Genomic DNA, 23,391 nt, shown 5'->3' with positions numbered 1-23,391 from the left:
CATTTCCTGATTATTCTCATTGACCTCATATAAATCTCGTCCAGCTTTGATGAACCTGCGCAACCACTCGCTTTATTGAAATGTTCACATTGGGAGAGCAGAACGGTTTATTACTCTGCTCTTTGTCTGATTCCAGAAAACTCAAACATGGAACTTGTTCAACCAGGAAAACACGGGGTGAAATCAAGTTTAAGCAAAGCTCAGAAAGCGCACAAAAAGTGTGATAAAGAACACCTATTCAAAGGAAATCGCCATCAAATTCATTGGAAGGGATTTCTTCACAATGCACTTTTTGAAGTGGTTATTTATTTTCAAATACAAATTGGATAAGGATTCCTCATGGTTTTGAAGACCGTGCTAACCACTGAGCCACCGTGATTGCCACTGTAAGTCCCTAGAAATCTTTATAATTTACATTAATTATTAAATACATTTTTAAGTCATCTATTTCAGTCTTTAAATACATTCCAGATCATTATAATTATCATGGACCATACCACTCAAAGATCCAACTGCTCCAAAACTTAAAGACTTTCCATCCATGATACTGGCGTCGCATTCGATTTCTCCCAGTAGATTCAAATTTGAACCCATCCCAGCATTTGTGAAAGGGGAGTCCTACATCAGGAAAAATAATCAAAAAAGGTGATTTATGTGCAGAAAAAAAATACAGAACTCAATTTTAAATAGTAAATAAATGAGCTTCTACACTAAGTAGTTAGCCAGCCTCTAATCACGTCACAACAAACAAAAATCTGTTTTACATCAAGCACAAGAACAATGCTGACAATGTATATTTTCCCCCCCTGGAAAACCCAGGCACCTGCTGTTGTGTATATTACATACTTTCCGGTATTTGGGTTTTTCTACTACTGTATAAATCGGACATGCGGTACAGTATATAATCACACATACCTCCAACTCCACCAGAGCCGCAGTAACAGCATCTGTGGCAAGATCACCAGCCTGAAGCTTTTCAATTGCCTGCATAATGAAAAGTTACACATGAGCATGACAATCAGTAAAATAATGCAGTTTGTAAAGAGATATGATGAATTATTGGATGTTATAATAGTCGTGCTTATTGTCACATTATCAGAGCTTCAACTTATGGATACTGTATAAAGTAGGGAGTCAGGTGCCTTTACCTTCAAACAAAACAGGTTAAGATCCAAAGACAAAGAGGTTTCGGGACAACCATAGACACTAACCTAGGAGTATTAGGAATCAGAATTTGATGCCATAATACAACATGTGTACAAGTCATTGGAGACCTTACTGTTCTGGCAAAAAAAAACCTAATATCAAGTTAAAAATTAATCCTGAAAATGAAGAAGAATACTACTGATAAAGTGAAGCAGCCACCAGCCTGAGCTAAGAAAAGAATCTGCTGTTTTCAGCAAAAGCCAACGGCTGGGAGCATCGATGTGCAGAGAAAAATTAGAAGGCATACAATAAGACAACCCCTGGCAAAAATTATGGAATCACTCAATTCTGAGGAAAAAATTATGGAATCATGAAAAACAAACACACAAAAGAACACTCCAATACATCACTAGTATTTTGTTGCACAACCTCTGGCTTTAATAATAGCTTGCAGTCTCTGCATGGACTTAATGAGTGACAAACAGTACTCTTCATCAATCTGGCTCCAACTTTCTCTGATTGCTGTTGCCAGATCAGCTTTGCAGGTTGGAGCCTTTTCATGGACCGTTTTCTTCAACTTCCACCAAAGATTTTCAATTGGATTGAGATCCGGACTAATTGCAGGCCATGACATTGACCTTATGTGTCTTCTTTCAAGGAATGTTTTCACAGTTTTTGCTCTATGGCAGGATGCATTATCATCTTGAAAAATGATGTCATCATCCCCAAACATCCTTTCAATTGATGGGATAAGAAAACTGTCCAAAATATCAATGTAAACTTGGTCACTTATTGAAGATGTAATGACAGCCATCTCCCCAGTGCCTTTACCTGACATGCTGCCCCATATCATTAATGACTGTGGAAATTTGCATGTTCTCTTCATGCAGTCATCTTTATAAATCTCATTGGAACGGCACCAAAAGAAAAGTTCCAGCATCATCACCTTGCCCAATGCAGATTCGCGATTCATCACTGAATATGACTTTCATCCAGTCATCCACAATCCACGATTGCTTTTCCTTAGCCCATTGTAACCTTGTTTCTTTCCGTTTAGGTGTTAATGATGGCTTATGTTTAGCTTATCTGTATGTAAATCCCATTTCCTTTAGGCGGTTTCTTACAGTTCGGTCACAGACATTGAGTCCAGTTTCCTCCCATTCGTTCCTCATTTGTTTTGTTGTGCATTTCCTGTTTTGGAGACATATTGCTTTAAGTTTCCGGTCTTGACGCTTTGATGTCTTCCTTGGTCTACCAGTATGTTTGCCTTTAACAACCTTCCCATGTTGTTTGTATTTGGTACAGATTTTAGACACAGCTGACTGTGAACAACCAACATCTTTTGCAACATTGCGTGATGATTTACCTTATTTTAAGAGTTTGATAATCCTCTCCTTTGTTTCAACTGACATCTATCGTGTTGGAGCCATGATTCATGTTAGTCCACTTGGTGCAACAGCTCTCCAAGGTGTGATCACTCCATTTTAGATGCAGACTAACGAGCAGATCTAATTTGATGCAGGTGTTAGTTTTGGAAATGAAAATTTACAGGGCGATTCCATAATTTTTTCCTCAGAATTGAGTGATTCCATAATTTTTTCCCTCTGCTTGGTCTGAAAAAAATTACCCTTACTGAGTACCACATTTTTAATCTTGATTTCTTTTAGTGTTTCTTAAAGCCCTAAAGTTGCCATTTGAAATGAATTTAGTTTTGTGCCATGTCTGTGATCTGCTTTTTTTCAACAACATTAAACAACTGAATGAACATCCTCCGAGCCCGGTGATTCCATCATTTTCGCCAGGGGTTGTACATCTGATAATACATCAGTCCTGTGTCGTCTTCAATCTCAGAACCTGGAGGGGTCTTGATCAGAAAGTGAATGGACACCCATCTTCACCTTGGAATGGTCCCTAGGTCCAGCTCAGTCTCCTCCGCTGCTCCTGGTATGTTATTGTCTGCAGTGTTAACGTCATGTAAACGGCACTGCAGCCAATCGGCAAGTTTAGCAGCTTGTGCAGTCTCCTCAGGGAAAGACGCTGAGCTCTCTGATCATTTGCAGCGCGATGTCCGTGCCGCAGACTGTAAGAGGCACCAGAAACAGCAGTGGAAACGAGGACTTGGACACGGGGAGAGGGAGTCAGGGGTTTTCTGAAAACCCCTTTAAGGCTTACCTTAGTGGGAAGTAACAAACACATACAGTACAGACCAAAAGTTTGGACACACCTTCTCATTTAAAGATTTTTCTGTATTTTCATGACTATGAAAATTGTACATTCACACTGAAGGCATCAAAACTATGAATTAACACATGTGGAATTATATACTTAACAAAAAAGTGTGAAACAACTGAAAATATGTCTTATATTCTAGGTTCTTCAAAGTAGCCACCTTTTGCTTTGATGACTGCTTTGCACACTCTTGGCATTCTCTTGATGACCTTCAAGAGGTAGTCACCGGAAATGGTCTTCCAACAATCTTGAAGGAGTTCCCAGAGATGCTTAGCACTTGTTGGCCCTTTTGCCTTCACTCTGCGGTCCAGCTCATCCCAAACCATCTCGATTGGGTTCAGGTCTTTCTCACACAAATCGGAGCTTTTAGATTTAGAATGAAGCAGAGCCGAGAGAGCTAACCCGGCCCCCACCAGGCTCTCTGTATACAAGTCTATAGACAGTGAGCTGCTTATCACAGGAGGGAGCGTTCCCTGACTAGTGTAGTCCAGCAGTGTTAATCTCTTAGTGATAAATCCTTCACATTTAGTAAACAACAGCACGCACTTTGACAAGTGACACATCCCTGAATTCTGTGTTTCAGCCTCTATCTCCTGTGGTCTTCAGATTACATAGTTAAAGGGAATCTGTCAGCAGCTTTTTGCTAAGTCATACACAATTTATTTTCAATTCTAATCAATGACAGGTATCTAACTGGCATCCAGGAAAGTACCACCATCAATATAAAACCATGTGCGGAGTGGAATTTTCTTGTAGCAATATATATAGAATAAATACACATATCAAACCATAAGAGAAAAAGCATAGACTATTTTTTCCTGAATAAGAATATCACATTTGGGAAACATTTGGACAAGCTGGTTTTGAATGCACAAGACTTCAGATTAATATAGGTCTGGCATGTTAACATCTTGATTTTCGAGCTGTGATTCATCTTCAAGTTATCACAAAATTGGTAAGGATGTGGGTGAAGAATGCCACTGCACGAAGGTCAACCGCCTCACACATTTGCGGAGTAGGAACAGGAAATATTGCCTTAACAAAAAACGGCCAGTCTAGTAAAATAGCGGTAACTCATTGAAAAATCCTTCCCCAGCTCCAAATAAATATTCTCCCGAAAGTCTCCGCTGCCATATCTGTCTCCTCATTTGCCAAGCTTACATTTTAGCTGGATTTTCAAACAAGGGAGAAATTCAGACACTGCACCGCCCACACACACACACGCCAGCAGTAATCATTTCCCCTAAAATTACATTTCAGACCATGTGCTTTAGGTATTCAGCTCCAGTGAAAGGATGCATTTTTTTTACTGAGCCAAGTACAGACTAATGAAAAAACAGGTTATGTAATAAAGATGCCGGTGTCAGACAACGACTCCAGCAGAAAGTGGCCTTGGCTGGTGCAGTGAAGGGTTCATTCCTTTCGGAGATGGAACCACATACTTTTCTGGTGTGTAACATATTGGCATGTGCGTGCAATCTGAATTACAAAGAGTAAGTGAATTACACACATATATGGAAAAAAGTATGCATTCTTTTACACATGACAACCTGATTTCCTCTCCTGCCGTAAAAAAAAAACAAAAAACAAAAGCAAAAATAGAAAGAGCGAATGAATGTAATGTTTGCTTGTAGGTAAAAAAAAACAAAGCCCCAGAAACATAAAATGGTCATCGGCCACAAATAAGAAGCATTTGGACCACCTAGGAGGATGTCCTCGAGTTTCTTGGAAACTTGGGAAAACATTAGTTTTGGGCAATCAGTTTTGATAAAGACCCCTGAACCATGTAGTGAATATAAAATAAGGAAATAAGTCCCCCATGCATTAATACTGCACCTGAAGTCAAGACAAGTTGACAGAATAATAAAAAAAAAAAATCTAAAAATGTAATGGACAGAGAATGCTTATAAAAGGGTCACTTTCAGGAAAGTGGACCCCAAATGCAATAAAATACCTAAAATAACAAAACACAGGAGATACTCACTCCCCTGATTAGCTATCGGCATAACGTCACTGCTGCAGCCAATACACCGCAGCTGCGGGAAGCTGGCACTGGACCCAGGGAGGGCGAGTAGCTGCTTTGTTAGTTAATTTTAGAGCGTTTGAAATCCACTTTCCTGAAAGTGGAAAGCCCCTTTAATGGGTTGTCCAGGATTTCTAAAGAATATGCTAATCGCTTAAAACATGCTTTAAATATGAAAACACAACTACTTATCTGTACCCCTCCAGCATCATCCCTCCACCTGTATTAATTTATTTTACAGCAGCATTTAAATGCAAAACAACAATATGGCTGCTGCAGACAATCTCTAGATTTAGTCACGATGCATGCATATACAGTTGTGCTCAAAAGTTTACCAATCCCGGCAGAATTTTTCCTTTCTTGGCCTTGTTTCAGAGAATGTGAATGATAACAAAAAAACTTTTTCTCCACTCATGGTTATTGGTTGGGTGAAGCCATTTATTGTCAAGCTACTGTGTTTTCTCTTTTTAAATCTTAATGACAACCAAAAACATCCAAATGACCCTTATCAAAAGTTCACATACCCTGGTGATTTTGGACTGATAACATGCACAGAATTTGACACAAATGGGTTTGAATGGCTACTAAAGGTAACATCCTCACCTGTGACCTGTTTGCTTGTAATCAGTGTGTGTGCATAAAAGCTGAGTGAGTTTCTGGGATCCAGACAGACTCTTGCATCTTTCATCCAGTCACTGAAATTTCTGGACTGTCAGTCATGGGAAAATCCAAAGAATTGTCAATGGATCTACGGGAAAAGGTAGGTGAACTGTATAACATAGGAAAGGGATACAAAAAAATATCAAAGGAATTGATAATGCCAGTCAGCAGTGTTCAAACTGATTAACAAATGGAAAATCAGGGGCTCTGTAAAAACCAAACCACAGTCAGGTAGATCAACAAAAACTTCGGCCACAACTGCCAGGAAAATTGTTCGGGATGCAAAGAAAAACCCACAAATAACATCAGCTGAAATTCAAGACTCTCTGAAAACTAGAGGTGTAGCTGTTTCAAGATGCACAATAAGGAGGCACTTGAAGAAAAATGGGCTGCATCGTCGAGTCGACAGAAGAAAACCATTACTGTGCAAATGCCACAAAATATCTCGCCTACAATATGCCAAACAGCACAGAGACAAGCCTCAAAACTTCTGGAACAAGGTAATTTGGAGTGATGAGACCAAAATTGAACTTTTTGGCCACAACCATAAACATTACATTTGGAGAGAGGTCAACAAGGCCTATGATGAAAGGAACATCATTCCTACAGTAAAGCACAGAGGTAGATCGCTGATGTTTTGGGGATGTGTGAGCTACAAAGGCACAGGAAACTTGGTAAAAGTTGAAGGAAAGATGAATGCAGCACGTTATCAGCAAATACTGGAGGCAAATTTGCACTCATCATCCCGGAAGCTGAGTATGGGACGTACTAGTACGTTCCAACATGACAACGATCCAAAACACAAGGCCAAGTCGACCTGTCATTGGCTACAGCAGGACAAAGTGAAGGTACTTGAGTGGCCATCTCAGTCTCCTGACATCAATATCATTGAGCCACTCTGGCGAGATCTCAAGCGCGCAGTTCATGCTAAACAGTCCAGGAATTTACAGGAACTGGAGGCTTTTTGCCAAGAAGAATGGGCAGCTTTTCCATCTGAGAAAATAAAGAACCTCATCCACAACTACCACAAAAGACTTCAAGTGGTTATTGATGTTAGAGGGGGCAATACACGGTATTAAGAACTGGGGCATGTGAACTTTTGATCAGGGTTATTTGGATGTTTTTGGCTGTCATGAAGATTTAAAAAGAGAAAACACGGTAGTTTGACAATAAATGGCTTCACCCAACCAAAACCCATGAGTGGAGAAAAGGTTTTTTTGTTATCATTCATATTCTCTGAAACAAGGCCAAGAAAGGAAAAATTCTGCCGGGGTATGTAAACTTTTGAGCACAACTGTATGTCATGAGACTACTGAGAAGTGATTGGCAGATGTGTATCATGCCATTACTGCAGGGATATAAGAATTAACAGGGACCACCAGAGTGGTGACACTAGAGCAGCAGAGAACTGAACAGGTGATTATCAGTTACTAGATGGTGGCCTGATTCTAACGCAACGGGTATTCTAGAATATGTATGCGGCCGACCGGGCGCAATCAGCAGAGCGGTGTTTAAATTTGGCGCCAAAATCACTGATTGGTCGAGGCCGGCAACCGTGACCAATCAGCAAAGCGGTGTTAAAATTTGGCGCCAATATCGCTGATTGGTCACGGCCGGTGGTTGCGACTAATCAGCAGAGCGAGGTTTAAATTTGGCGCGAATACTGCTGATTGGTCGCGGCTGGCCACCGCGACCAATCAGCAGAGCAGGGTTTAAATTTGCCGCCCATATCGCTGATTGGTCGTATTAGTGAGGACCGGGGAGCGGCGCTGCCTGTACGGGTACTTCCGCTGCGAGCAGCTGGGAGATGAGCGGCTGCGCCGCTCCTCGGTCCTCCGTTCACACTTGCTGTCGGGAGATCAGAGCGCTGTTTAAATTAGGCGCTAATCTCGCTGATTGGTCGCGGTCGACTGACATCCGCGACCAATCAGCAGAGCGCTGTTTAAATTTGGCGCCAATCTCGCTGATTGGTCGCGGTCGGCTGGCGTCCGCGACCAATCAGCACAGCAGTGTTTAAATGTGGCGCCAAGATCGGTGATTGGTCGCGGCCGCTATTTAAATGTGGCGACCAATCAGCACAGCGGTGTTTAACTTTTGCGCCAAGATCACTGATTGGTCGCTGGCGGAGACCGCGACCAATCAGCGAATCGTATTGGTGAGGACCGGGGAGCGGAATCGTATTGGTGAGGACCAGGGAGCGGAATCGTATTGGTGAGGACCAGGGAGCGGAATCGTATTGGTGAGGACCAGGGAGCGCCGCTGCCTGTGCGGCTACTTCCGCTGCGAGAAGCCGGGAGATGAGCGGCTTCTCGCAGCAGAAGTATCCCGACCCGCAGCGCCGCTCCCCGGTCCTCCCTTCACACCCTAGCCGCATGGAGGTCAGCGGCGCCGGCGGTCGGGGTCCTTCTGCTGCTAGCAGCCGGGAGATGAGCGCCTCGCGCCGGTCATCTCCCGGCTGCATCGCCGCTGAGCTCCGTCCCGCAGATAAGCCGCTAACGGCCGCCATCTTTTTTCTGAAATCCCGCGTCGCTGATTGGCCGCTGCTGGACCAATCAGCGACGCGGGATTTCCTGGACAGACAGACAGACAGACAGACAGAAAGACGGGATAAGACGATTATAAATATATAGATTATATTATTTGAACAGATTTACTGAGGCTCCCTTGTAAATTTTTGCAACGCACAGAGATGTTTCCCACCAAAAGATGTGCAAGGAAAGGCAGAGGCCACATTCACTTGAATCGGGCAATAGTTCCCTTCTCTGCAAAAAAATAATGGAATGCAGGTGTTGGACCCTCATCAAGGAAAAAGTCATGACATGTACCAGCAATATGCAATCACTGTAAAAACATCCAAATGTGCCTCTTACGACAAAAGATAAAGATTACCCCATACTGACATCTTACTAGAAGACAGCAATATAATCCTACCTTCTTACATGCTCGTTTGCAGACATGTTTATATTCCTTGGCTTTGGATTCAGAGTGATATCCAGCACCTACAAATTAGCAAAAAAACACAACAAAAATATGTCAAAATAATTAGAGTATATTATGAATGGTCTTACACTGTAGCATTTCAATATATCTACATGCTAATACTTGTGTCTTGGCTCTTGCTCATAACAGACATGGCAGCTATGACAACTCCATTTCCAAATGGAGCACAAAGACTTTGCTATTCTTGCAAAAGAATAAAAAAAAAATATCAGATAAAAAGATAATTACTGGTCAACTGGTGGGGGCTAACTATTGAGAAAACTCTGCCCCCAGCAGCACGATTGACTATAGCTAGACTTAAAGAATTATACTTTATCCACTTATACATGTCAATCACGCCATTGCAGTGCATGGATCACCTCTTACCTGCATGCACCAGCACAAACCCAGCTCGCTTTCCCTTCTGTATTTTACTCGAGTCTACTTCTTTGGTTGAGTCCGTCTCTTTATTACTAGAGACCTGAGATGATTTAGAAGGCAATGGTTCTGATGTGCTTACAGCCTTCTCCATAATGGCACCACAAGGTTTGCATTGCTGTCCTGGAATGAAACATACCCAAAACTAAGAGTTAGAATAGTAATTTATATACCACAAACACCAAAAGCCTCAGGCCATGATTGGCGTTTAGCGCGTTTATGAACAAGTTCATTACATTTTTATAAAATTGAACTGCAAGTATAACTTCTCCTAATCTTCATATTTAGCAAAAGTCTTAGCAGGTGAACACCACCTTCTCTGGCATTTTCATGTGGCTACAGTTAACCTCTCCTAGCTGATACTTTTTGTGCTGGTTGCACGCGTGCCGACTCATAACCAAATTCATCTCCCCCAACCAATGATCAGTTCATCCACCATATTTAAGGGGCCTTCCCTCATCGTGATTTCCCTAAATATTAAGGTTAATAGCTTCCTATGTGTACTAAGATAATACTCTGAGTTCCCTTCCAATAATGACACCCACCTTGTATCTTAACCTTGATTCTAGTCTGTCGCCTGCCCTGACCCTCTGCCAGTTTACCTTATTACACGAACTCCACCTGCCCTGACTCCAAATTTTCAGAATATGCGTCATGGGTCACATCTCAGAACTACTTCTTGTATTCAATAAAATGTCAGTTCTTGTTAACAGGGATTACTTTGAGGTTTTGCCCCGGGGAAATCCTGCAGCAAAGTCAAGTTCTTGTACAGTAGTTAATGAGTGAAATAGGGAATAAAAGAATGGGGTCCTTTAGTCGCCACTCCTCGGTTTAGCCCCAAGTCAAATCCATTAAAAGCCTAAGAGGTCCACTACACCTAGGTAGGCCACATGTCAAACTTTTTTTCCAAAATAAACAAGATACGGATATGGCTCCAAAATTATAAAAAAGGAAAGCAACTATTGAAGAAAATGTTCTTCAACCCAGATACTCAATTCATGAATACATTTATGAAATAATTGGTTTCAGATTCCTTTTCTTATTCTTCTGTTTTCTTACCAGAAACACTGGGCTGTAAAGTAGCTTTCTTAACGTCACTGTCTCCAGTTCCCAAATGGATTGTTCCAAGACAAATTGTTGGTGAGGCAATGACTCCGCCATGTTAATCCCCAGGTTTTGAAGTTGGATTTTCCATCCTAGACCTTTTTTTTCTTTTGGGGATGTCAATACATTGGTTTTACTGTTACTTTTTTTTTTACTGGCGTTAGAAGTAACCTAATGTGCATTTTGGTTTCGGTACGGATCTGCTTGCCAGTCTTTTTTGATACCTAGGTTACTGCCCTATATATTTTAGGACAGCCAGTCCAAACAGAAGGAAACCTCTTTTTCATTGCCTAAGCACAAATTGCTTCCTCTGTTCCTTTCAATTCTTCCTTAAGAGGTATAATTTCTTTAGAGATTTTTCTCTTCATCATATTTTTGTGGCACCTACTTAATCTTCAACCTCATAAATATTAGATTACTTCATTATTTATTTCACACTCACGCCTTAATCCAGTTCCAGTAATCATTTTTTTGGGATCCCACGTAGTAATTAAAAAAAAGAAAGAAAGTAGGTCCCGGTTGGCACATAGCAGTACCTGACTTGTCCAGGACAGGACATGACCATCACAGTCAGTGACTGACTGTCACATACAGAAAGTCACAGTTTCAGCCAAAATAAACATAGACTGGCTTGTGAGCATGGACTGGCAGCACTGACGCCACATAGGATTAGAAGGTGTGCAAGAACTTTTTTATAAAACTTGGCTAACTCCTTTAGGTTTATTCAGGACTGCTAATTAATGCTTAGAGTCGGGCTCCAGACCGATGCACCAAATGAAAGAATTTCCACTGTAGCCATCTAGAGGTGGCACTGGAAAGGCGTTTTTTTCCTTAACACTACCCTAAAGGCTCCCTGCCAACTAATGAAGATCTCCCAAGAAGATTCAGCACCTCCCGTGAGCCAGTACGTGTCAACCAGAGCCCTATTCTGTACTGATGAAAAGCAAAGACTCCGAAATAGCCATCTGCTGAAAAATTTCTCTGAATTATGACCATTTATGTTTCGAAGCCTTTAAAAGAACTATTACCCTTTTAATGAAGCAGTCTAATTGGGAGGTTTTGATGACTTTACAGGAGAAACACTTTTGAATGCTTTTACTAATTATAAGGATGCTCATAACTTTGAAAGTTATCCCATATCCAGGGAAAAGGAGATAACTTCTTGATCGCTGGGGGTCCCACAGCCGTGGCCCCCATCACTCCCGAGAAACGGGTTCTGAAGAGCCCTGGGTAAATAGAGGAGAGGGGATCTTCACAGCCACAGTTTTCAGGAGCAGTGGAGACCACAGAAGTCGGACCCCCAGCAACTGGAAAGTTACTACCTATCCTGATGAAAGAGGCTAACTTTAAAACTTGAGAGCAACCCTTTAAAGGTGGTTCTGAGGTTTTTTTTTCGTGACGCATTGTAAATTACTGGTACAATTTGGGCAATATGTTTTATGTTTATAACTTTTTTTTTTTTTTATAAAAAATTAGCAATTATGAAACTTTAATGTCTATACTACTAAAGCAGATGGTCATATCGCACAAAATTGTTAACAAGGAACATTTACCATATATGTCTACTTTATAACAGCATCATTGTTGATAGGGCCATTTATTTATTTGGGGCATTAGATGGCTTATAAGTTCAGCAAAAAAAAAATTTAATTCTCAAGAAACTTTCACAAAACTATTTGTTAAAAGACCCATTTAGTTCTCAATTAGCCCATAGATTATAGAAAAAATAAAATAAAAAAAAAAACAGAAAAAAAACTCATTTTAAAAAAGTGCACCCCTTACTGCTAAATCATGCACATTCATGTCAATGGTGGGCTGAGCTCCCTCCACACGCTGTAGATGATGGGTATGTTATACAGCCGTCATGTGTGTCCAACAGTAGCAGCCGGAGCTGAACTCCAATCTATGCTGTTAACTATGTAAATGCTACTGTCAGCGGCGTTGAAGTGGAGCGATTGCCAGTGTATGCATACATCAGCTTCCATTGGCCCCCGATGATGTGATTGCGGGGCACCGATGGGTTAGCATGGCAGATGCAGGTCAGCTGAAAGCCCCCATTGCTGCCATCTTGCTACTGCTGTGAAGCTCCATAGGAGACTGCTATTTTAGCAATTTAATGCAAAACTGTGAAAATTCAGTATATAATAATAAATCAAAAAAAAAAAAAATCAGGTCAATCAAAAGTTCAAGTGTCTTCATCGGTATAAAAAAAACTTGGCAAAAACTTATAAAAAAAAAAAAATTGTACACACTCATACACATGCAAATCACCACTTTTTCCCCATTGAAAATAAATTTCAAAAAACACAAGTGCCACAATTCTATCGCCACAACCGTAACAGCCCTGTTACAGTATAAAATTAATTAACCCATACAGTAAATGTTGGAAAGAGCAAAAAAAAAGGAGCAAAAATGCAAGAATTGAGGCTTATTCAAGCACCACACCTTCCCAAAAAAATGCAATAAAAACACATCAAAATTAGTATTGATAAGACCGCCAGTTCAGGGCGCAAATTACAGGCCCTCCTACAGCTCCATCAATAGCAAAATAAAAAAGTAAAGGGTCTCAAAAAACAAGCAACAATCTCAATTTATTTATTTTTTTAGAGGTGAAAAAAAAAAAAGTTATCTATACAACTTTGGTATCTCCAGATCATTTTTACCATACTATAAGAGTTAAACACAAGAGTTGAACAATGTCAGATTTGCAGGTTTGTTTGTTTTTGTTCACCATTTCATCACAGTTTAAATTTTTTGCAGTATATTTCATGGTATAATGGGTGGTGTCAATCAATACAACAGTTAGAGAAATTTATTGTTGAATTTTTCTGCAAATGACTTACAGGTCGGCTGACCCTCTTCCCTATTCCCTGCCCACCATCTGCCTCCTATCAGTGATTGTCAGGTCCCTCTTCTTTCACTCTGTCGCTCCCACCCAAGATCTAGTACAAGTGCCGTCATTCCCCAGGGTGGTGCATGCACAGTAAGTTCATGATGTGACAGCGCAGTGATACCAAATTTATAGTTTCATGTTTCACTATGTAAGGGATCTTTCACACGTCCGTGTTTCAAGTACGTGTGGTGTCCGTTTCCACACGTACTCGAGACACAGATACACGTATATCCACTGAGGCTATGTGCCCACGATGCAGAAATGAAGCAGAAAATTTCTGTAGCATTTCTGCATCTCCCTGGCAGAAAAAACGCATGCAGATTGACAAGCGCTTTCCAGGCGATAGCATCACTTGGAAAGTGCTTGACAACTAGGTCACACTATATAAATCCATGCAAACGGCATGGATTTATACAGTGTGAACCGTAAAAATTAAAACAAATATACTCACCCCTGAGGCCCCGGCGTGTGCTGCAGCGCTCGTTCCTGTCTGGTTCCCGGCTGCCGGCATATCGCGAGACAGAGCGGTGAAGGGCCTGCGGTCACATGACTGTGACGTCACCGCAGGTCCTCAAGCGATGCCGGCATTCAGAGAAAAGCCTTCGGAAAGGTGAGTGAGTATAAACTTTATTTGTTATTTTATTCTTTTTTTACAGGTACAATGGTACCCAGGTCTGGATGAGAGTCTCCTCTCCTCCAGAACTGGGTACCATCCGCACATAGAGACGCATAGAAGACGCTTGTACAAATGTACAGTCGCGGTTTCTATGCGTTTCAATGCAAGTCAATGGCGGGAGTTCCGCTGCGCTTCCGCAAAATTAAATGACATGCTGCGGATTTTTGTACGCAGCATAAACGCTGCGGAAAAATCCGCAGCATGTGCATAGAACATGCGGAATCCCCTTGGGAACCATGGGGTGCGGATTACCTAGCGTTTCACAAGCGTTTACGCTTCGGAAATTCCGCAGCATAAACGCTTGAAAAACGCTACGTGGGCACCAAGCCTGAAATGAATGGGTCTGTGCACATGTCTGCGTGTTTCCACGGACGGTGTGTCCGTGGGCAAAAAACGCTAACATGTCCATTTTTTACCTGCAGCACGGAAAGCAAAATGTCCCGCACACGTGCACACTGATGACACACGGATGACACCCCTGATGACACCGGTGCCTGGGAATCAGCGGTACTATTCGCGCTGTTCACAAGCATCGGGTGCTGAAGGCATTTCTCATCATTGTCCCCTGCTGGCGCTGCGATCAGTATCAGTATTCTGTCCCCGCTGTGTCCAGCAAGTGTAAAATTAGAATAAAATAAAAAACATTATACTCACCTTTACACCTAATTCCCTGAAGCCATCGCTCCCTGTAAAAAAAAATAAAAACAACCATAATACTCACCTGTCCAACATACCGTCCCACACTGTAATCCATCTGACCGACAATTCTGCATCAGCGTTTGCGGAGGCAACCGCACACGCTGAGGAGCAGGGGAGAATGACTTGCTCCAGCGAGTGTGCCCCTGAACTGCGCTGAGCTCACTGAGTGACAGGACACCACTTAGTGAGCTCAGCGCAAGTCAGGGGCCCGCTCGCTGTAGCGAATCATTCTCCTCTGCTCCTCAGCGTGTGCGGTCAGATGCATTACAGCATGGGACACTTATTTCATTTTCGGACAGGCAAGTATAAGGATTTTTTTATTTTATTCTTACACTAGGAGACAAGCGGGAGCAGAATACTACTCTCAACACTGTCCACTGCTGGGGCAGGGGACAATGATGAGGGAAGTGTTCAACACCCAGTGCTTGGGAAAAGCGCTAAATACACCGCTGATTCCCAGGTGCTGGTAAGTGTGATACTGATGCGGCACACAGTTCCCACACATCTCATACACATGGTCACAGATATCCCCGACACTGGCTTTTCCAGTACCGGAAATATCCGGACGTGTGAAAAAGCCCTTAAAAAAAAAAAAAAAAGCATAAAAAAAAGCACAAAAAAACCCGTTTGTGTTACCATATTCTGAAAGTCAAAACTTATGGATTTTTCTACTGATGGAGCTGTAAAATGGACTTACTTTGTACGGGGTCTTGTTGGAGTTTTTATTTGTATTATTCTGGGATACTAACAACTCTTTGATCACTTATTATATTTTTGGGAGGTGAGATAAACAAAACACCGCTTTTCTGTCATGGTCTTATTTTATTTCTTTCAGGTTTTCATCGGGCACAATAAAAAAAATAAAGGTACAGTACCGGTTGATAAGCATGTGGTATTAGCAATCATGTACATTTTTACAGGTGGCAGCAGGCTAACCTATGGTTCCTGTGTTCCCCAATAAAGCGACCGAGAAAATATATTATCTGAAATGTACCCAAGGAAAATTATTTTATATATATATACACATACACACAGTACAGACCAAAAGTTTGGACACACCTTCTCATTTAAAGATTTTTCTGTATTTTCATGACTATGAAAACTGTACATTCACACTGAAGGCATCAAAACTATGAATTAACACATGTGGAATTATATACTTAACAAAAAAAGTGTGAAACAACTGAAAATATGTCTTATATTCTAGGTTCTTCAAAGTAGCCACCTTTTGCTTTGATGACTGCTTTGCATTCTCTTGATGAGCTTCAAGAGGTAGTAACCGGAAATGGTCTTCCAACAATCTTGAAGGAGTTCCTAGAGATGCTTAGCATTTGTTGGCCCTTTTGCCTTCACTCTGCGGTCCAGCTCACCCCAAACCATCTCAATTGGGTTCAGGTCTGGTAACTGTGGAGGTCAGGTCATCTGGCGTAGCACCCCATCACTCTCCTCCTTGGTCAAATAGCCCTTACACAGCCTGGAGGTGTGTTTGGGGTCATTGTCCTATTGAAAAATAAATGATGGTCCAACTAAACGCAAATCGGATGGAATAGCATGCCGCTGCAAGATGCTGTGGTAGCCATGCTGGTTCAGTATGCCTTCAATTTTGAATAAATCCCCAACAGTGTCACCAGCAAAGCACCCCCACACCATCACACCTCCTCCTCCATGCTTCACGGTGGGAACCAGGCATGTAGAGTCCATCCGTTCACCTTTTCTGCGTTGCACAAAGACAAGGTGGCTGGAACCAAAGATCTCAAATTTGGACTCATCAGACCAAAGCACAGATTTCCACTGGTCTAATGTCCATTCCTTGTGTTCTTTAGCCCAAACAAGTCTCTTCTGCTTGTTGCCTGTCCTTAGCAGTGGTTTCCTAGAAGCTATTTTACCATGATGGCCTGCTGCACAAAGTCTCCTCTTAACAGTTGTAGAGATGTGTCTGCTGCTAGAACTCTGTGTGGCATTGACCTGGTCTCTAATCTGAGCTGCTGTTAACCTGCGATTTCTGAGGCTGGTGGCTCGGATAAACTTATCCTCAGAAGCAGAGGTGACTCTTGGTCTTCCTTTCCTGGGCCGGTCCTCATGTGAGCCAGTTTCTTTGTAGCGCTTGATGGTTTTTGCAACTGCACTTGGGGACACTTTCAAAGTTTGCCCAATTTTTCAGACTGACTGACCTTCATTTCTTAAAGTAATGATGGCCACTCGTTTTTATTTACTTAGAATTTGTATTATGGCAAGAAAAAAGCAGCTAACAGTCTATTCAGTAGGACTATCAGCTGTGTATCCACCTGACTTCTGCACAACACAACTGATGGTCCCAACCCCATTTATAAGGCAAGAAATCCCACTTATTAAACCTGACAGGGCACACCTGTCAAGTGAAGACCATTTCCGGTGACTACCTCTTGAAGCTCATCAAGAGAATGCCAAGAGTGTGCAAAGCAGTCACCAAAGCAAAAGGTAGCTACTTTGAAGAACCTAGAATATAAGACATATTTTCAGTTGCTTCACACTTTTTTGTTAAGTATATAATTCCACATGTGTTACACACACACACACACACACACACAGAGCAAGCATCCAATAATATTCAGTGTACAGTAGCAAAAGGACTGAATAGACGTGGCTCCACCATATTATACATGACTTACAGTAAGATGGGACGGCTGTGATACTCACATGCTTTATTTGTTGTTTAGGATTCCTCCAACTCACAAAAACGCTTCATTCTTCAACCTCCATTGTAAAAAAAAAAAAAAGTATAAAATAAATTTTGGCTCATCAGGTGGAATTGCCCCTAAATAAGTTAGTACACCCAACATAATAAACAATCTAAGAAACAATACAAAGTCTATAGTAAAAATGAAACAAGTACCCGTAGAATTGGACGGCTGCTACCTCAGTGTAAGATGAACTAATAAAATACACATCCATTGAATTTCATCTGTAAGGCCTGCCATTCCTGATATCAAAGGAACAGAAAAACTGAACTCCTGCAAAAATGCATACAGCTTGTGACTGATCCAGATGTACAGTGTCCATTTTAGGACATGATCAGATATCAAAGTCAAACATCAGAATGATGTCAGTTTGAGGCTATATACCCTGTCTGAGAAGCGACTTTGACGAGTGACTTTTACAACTGTAATAATAGTAATAAAAAAAAAAGTCACTGTTCGCTGATGGGACTTGAACCCAAAACTATGTCTAGAAGCCAGTACACTAATCACTGAGCTATAAACTCAGTTGAAGAAATCTAGCCATTCTATTTGGTTATATGATTTTCAGTGCAAACCTGTCTGAAACTCATTGGGACTTTCACAAATACCTCCTCCAAGCCAAATTCAAATGATGGGTGATTTTGATATGTGAGACTGATGTGTGACTTTCTTCAAACATCAGAATCACAATGACTTTTAGTCACCCTGAGTATTTTCATGGTTGATCTCATAAGACAAGAAAAGCTACCAGTCATTATCACTTGACCCAATGGCTGAATGGTAAAGCATCTGCCTCTGAAACTACAATGTCTGGGTTCAAATCCAAATAGAAGTAGAACTTATCTTTTTTAATTATGCCTTGTTTACACATAAACTACAGGGGTGTTTTACTTTTAATATCTGACATTCTGATTGTCATCCTGACGTGTTAAGAGTTTTAGACACGCTGTCTATTTGCCTGGTAAATCACATAGCCAAAGTAAATTGGGAGGCAATAATTTACTATATATCTATTTCCAAGTGACTGTACATTTGTATAATTTCTTAAAAGGGTTTAATGATAAAATTTCTTTATTGTAATTTTTTCTTTCCATCCACTCAAGAACTTGCTGCAAACTCCCAATTTACTTTGGCTATGTAATTTACCAAGCAAATAGACAGTGTGTCTGAAACGCTTAACACGTCAGAATGACAATCAGTGTGTCAGATATTAAAAGTAACCACCGTGCTGCCGTAGTAGTACTGCCCAAACGGCTGGTGCCAGCAATTGTGTTTCTGCTGCTAGCAGCTCTCACATTTTTAGCCATGGTATGTTTTTTTTTTCTTTTTTACACTACCATATTGCCATTGCCGATTATCATGGAAAAAGCATGTTAGTGATGCACGCTGCAGCACTAACAACAACCTAGGGACAGTTTAACTTATACAAGTGACATGACAGGTTCCATTTAATGGGGAGGAAGCAGAAGGCATTATTGAATAAATGGCCCATCACTCAACTCAAACACAGCAGGATGATGATACCTCTGACAGAAACATAATCAGTTTGAGTAAGTGTAATGCACAAAATTGTCTGCCTGATCATAAGTGACTATATTGATTATTTTGGGACTTTTAAAGTACATGAAGAGACTGTCGGCGTGCTGTATTATTAAATGGGCGGTAGGTTACTACTGGGTTCCCTTTCTATGATGAAGTCACTTTGACATTACAAGGTCATGTTTTTGTTAAAGAGTTTCAAACGGTTGGATACAGTCCTAGGAGACATCATAGGGTTACATGCATCTTTTCTGGGAAATTGGAGGCTTTACAATATTGCGAAATGCATCAAATCAAATTTTTGGAAATAAATAATCAAAAATGGCAAATAAAAACTTCAAAAGATTTGATGATATTCAGTGCACGCTAGCTGTATGGGGCAGACTCAGAAGCTTACTCCAATGACACCAGCTTAACCCACCTCATACCACTGTCTTGGACGCTTCATATCGTCAGTTTTACAATAGACTGCAATCTACTTTAAATTATAAAATAAATCATTCAATGAGTCATTTAAAACTACAATTCATCCCGCAAAAAAAAGCTGGCATGTGGCTTTGAAGATGAAAAAAAAAGTAATGGCAATATGAAGCCAAAGATGATAAGTATTGGGCATGTCTCATGAAGGGTGACCTCTGAGACCCCCACTGATCCTAATAATGAAGGGGCGACAGTCCTGCTTTAGCGTTGCATCTCCTTCAGTTTTTCCATGCACTGCAACACTCCCAGCCATCAGGGAAACTGCACTGCGGCAGGTGCCAAGAGGTGGCGCAGTTCTTGTTAATTCTTAGGATCGGTGGGGATCCAACCAAATGCTGCTGTTTACCCAATTAAATGCCCCTGTAAATCTCCGCTAGCAGCATTTAATGACGCAATCCTGGTGGTGCATATGCTCTGGCACCGATGGTTAACCATGGCAGCTGAGGGCCTACGGAAGGCCCCCATCACTGGTATCTTTGTACTCCTATGAAGCCCAGACTAAGAAATTAAAAAAATTAAAAACGATAACCATACTTGGTATTGACATGTCGACACAAGTATGACCTATCAAAGTTAATTAACCCGTACCGTCAACACCATAAAGCAAAAAAAAAAAAAATCATGAAGCCAAAATTTCTGTTTTTTTTCGGTTGCTATTAGTGTTGAGCGAGTATGTTCTGTCCGAGTATGCTCGGGCCGAGCTCCGAGTATTTATAGCTGCTCGGTGATCGGCTTGAATCCCTCCCGTGTGCATGATTTGCGACTGTTTGACAGTTTTATTACATGTGAGGAATGTCTATTTCTTACACATTCCTCACATGTAATAAAACTGTCAAACAGTTGCAAATCATGCACACGGGAGCGATTTAACCATATCACCGAGCAGCTATAAATACTCGGAGCTCGGCCCGAGCATACTCGGACAGAACATACTCGCTCAACACTAGTTGCTATACTTCTGCCCCAGAAATTAGAAAAAAAATAAAGCTAACAAAACATTTCATAAACCCTAAAATGATACCATTGAAAAAAACAGCTCACTATGCAAAAAACTAAGCCGTCATACAGCTCCAGGATGAAAAATGAAAAAAAAAAAAAAAAAGACTCCGAAAATGGTGACAAAATAAATTCATAAAGTTCTGATTTTTTTCAAACAGTAAAAACTATGAAAAAAGAAAACTCTACAAGTTTGGCATTGCTGCAATCCTTCAGACCTGAGGAATCATATGGCCAGGCCATTTTTTACCACACAATGAATAAGGTTAAAGCACCACTTAAGTGTTATTTTTTTTATAGCAGCGCTGGAGTGGTGCTTCTAACCTAAGGTCCCTGCCTGTAGTCTTATATCTACGCACTGACATTTTCACCTTCTATCGGTGCCGTTCCGGTCCTGCGGCGCCATCTTGCGACCGCAACTTCTGACTGGCCGGAAGTAAAAAAAAAAAAAAAAAAAAAAAAAAAAAGAGGTCACAAATTCTCATTGCAAGTCAGCAGACACTGGAGCGATTCGGCAGGTCACAAACTGCTGACCGGAGCGGCAGCGATAGAAGGTGACGACAGTGGCTGGTAAGTATAAGACCAGGGACCTTAGGTTGGAAGCACCACTTCGGCACCGCGATAAAAAAAAAAACTGCTGGACTGGCGCTTTAAAACAAAAAAATTGTTGTTTTTTTCCACCATTTCACTACACTTGGAATCTTTCCTGTTTTTTTTAGTACATTAGAAGGTAACGAGAACGGTGTCATTTACAACTGCAACTTGCCTCGCAAAATACAAGGTTTACGATGCTGGAAAAAAAAAATAAATACGGCTCTAATGGGACGAAATGACAGAAGTGCAGGAACAAAAATAGGCAGCGGCAAGAAGGGGTTAAGCAACGGCATACCCTAGTTTCCATTTTCTACATTGGGAAGTTACAGACACCCATCACTTTCTTAGAGGGACGCCTCAAAAAAACGTACACCAGGACGCTCTTTTAGGGGCTATTGGATAAACAGGACCCTAAAGCCGCACCTCAGTGCACATAAACCAGCAATGCTACATACACAGAGCCGCTGCCTGGAGGAAGGTAACTGTGGCCCCACAATTACACCAGGATCTCCCCTAAATTCACTTCATGTCATTACCATCAGAAAACCTGCAAAATGCAAGCAAAACAGCATGCAACATAATTCACAACAGGCTGCAAGCCCTACACCTGAGACACCTGCACAGGACTACAACTCCCAGCATGCAGCTAATTAGCAACTAGGCAACAGCATGCTGGGAGTTGTAGTTTAATGCAGGGGATGAGCAGCTACAGGTCAATACGTCGCGCCTCATGCCCAACAGCAGCTTGGAATTACTGACGAATTACTGACAAGGGTGTTGGAGAGGGAGCACTGAAAACTTACAGGCAACCGGCGCTCATTCGTCCGCCCCCAGCAGCAGGCCCCTCTGTCCCAGCAGCAGCCCGGAGCCGGCTGGTATGTGCGCATGCGTGATTGCTATTGGTGAGTGTCGGATCACGTGATATCACGCAGCGCGCCTCTGTGAGGAAGAGGTGACGCAGTAGTGAGTGAGACGCCGGTCTGCTGCCGGTTAGGGCAGAATGCTCCCTGTGACAGGCTGACATATAGCACTGAAAGATGAGACCAAGGTGCTGTTATGCCATTAACCTTCTTCCTTGGTACTTCTGGCCTTATCTGGCTGGTCCAGGAATTTAGAGGGGTTCTCTTAACTTAGTGAGTAACATTGCAAAGGGCTTGTAAAAACAAGCAACTTTCAGTTTACTTCTCATTGAAAAAATCCTCTCAGTTCTGTAGAATGGAGGGAGTTTAAGTTGTTTACTGCTAGTTGCCTAGGTTACCAGCCTCTTCTGCAATCAAAGGTGGCTGGTTCTCTAGGGGGCTTGCAAGCTATTTGCTATACAGCTTGATAGTGCAGCTGTGAAACTGGACGAATCCAGGCAGCATCTGTGCGCCGCCGATACTGGAGAGGCAAAACTACGTGGGGGAGCGCACTGTCAAGACCTGCGCGGTGGAGCTCACTGTCAAGACCTGCACGGTGGAGCTCACTGTCAAGACCTGCGCGGGAGAGCGCACTGTCAAGACCTGCGCGGGAGAGCGCACTGTCAAGACCTGCGCGGGAGAGCGCACTGTCAAGACCTGCGCGGGAGAGCGCACTGTCAATACCTGCACGGGAGAACGCACTGTCAAGACTTAGGCATTTTGGACTACATGGTTAGAAAAGTGCCACAGACTGGGCTTCAAAGGAGCACCAAATAGGCTCCCAGGTGTTATGGCAGCCCATTGCTTATTACAATAGCCTGAACGATTGCAATAGACCCTCAAATGAGTCATGATCAGGGGACTGCGCTGGTGTCACTGACTGCTTCTATCGCCGACCCCTAACAACATTTTCATTCACTGAAGATGTGGTGGAGGCAGAAACAGAGGGTCACCATTGCCCTGACATCAGCCACAGTGTCCAGGATGTCTCCAGAGGGGGCAGCGATGCAACAAACTAGTGAGTGACTGCAGCGCTGCCCTCTGTGACATCTTGTTCCAGGAGGGGCAATGGACGCTGCGGGGAGTGACTGCAGCCCCAGGCTCCTGTGATATCGTGTATGACACTCCTCTCAAATGAAACGTCACACAGGAATTACAGTAAAAAAAACACATTTAGCGATTAGGTAGATAGGGAAAAGTGTAGGGTGTTCTGTAATAAAGCTTATTACAAAAGTGGTTATGGTGTAAAGATAGAAAATTGATTTTAGCTTCCGGACCAACCCTTTATGCTGCATTCACACTGAAAGATAATTGTTAAC

At 42.0% G+C, this 23,391-nt stretch overlaps 1 protein-coding gene across 2 annotated transcripts in view; it reads right to left on the bottom strand.

Moving 5' to 3' along the window:
* The window catches only part of TASP1 (taspase 1), a 143,941-nt gene extending 121,842 nt beyond the window's left edge, over window positions 1-22,099 (bottom strand). For both annotated transcript variants that reach the window (XM_073672211.1, XM_073672212.1), the window contains exons 1-6: window positions 21,977-22,099; window positions 17,524-17,580; window positions 9,425-9,598; window positions 8,990-9,057; window positions 916-984; window positions 498-618 (exon numbers count right to left, since the gene is read on the bottom strand). In XM_073672211.1, coding sequence (XP_073528312.1) covers window positions 498-618; window positions 916-984; window positions 8,990-9,057; window positions 9,425-9,569 — 403 coding nt within the window. In that variant the 5' untranslated portion in view covers window positions 9,570-9,598; window positions 17,524-17,580; window positions 21,977-22,099. The remainder of the gene's footprint in view (window positions 1-497; window positions 619-915; window positions 985-8,989; window positions 9,058-9,424; window positions 9,599-17,523; window positions 17,581-21,976) is intronic.
* Between the last annotated feature and the right edge of the window lie 1,292 nt (window positions 22,100-23,391).

The sequence above is a fragment of the Phyllobates terribilis genome, unplaced genomic scaffold (assembly GCF_046119375.1).
Source record: "Phyllobates terribilis strain yellow unplaced genomic scaffold, ASM4611937v1 Scaffold_3__8_contigs__length_932513732, whole genome shotgun sequence".
In the NCBI taxonomy this organism is placed as follows: Eukaryota; Metazoa; Chordata; class Amphibia; order Anura; family Dendrobatidae; genus Phyllobates; species Phyllobates terribilis.
This window is presented reverse-complemented; position numbering and strand designations above follow the sequence as displayed.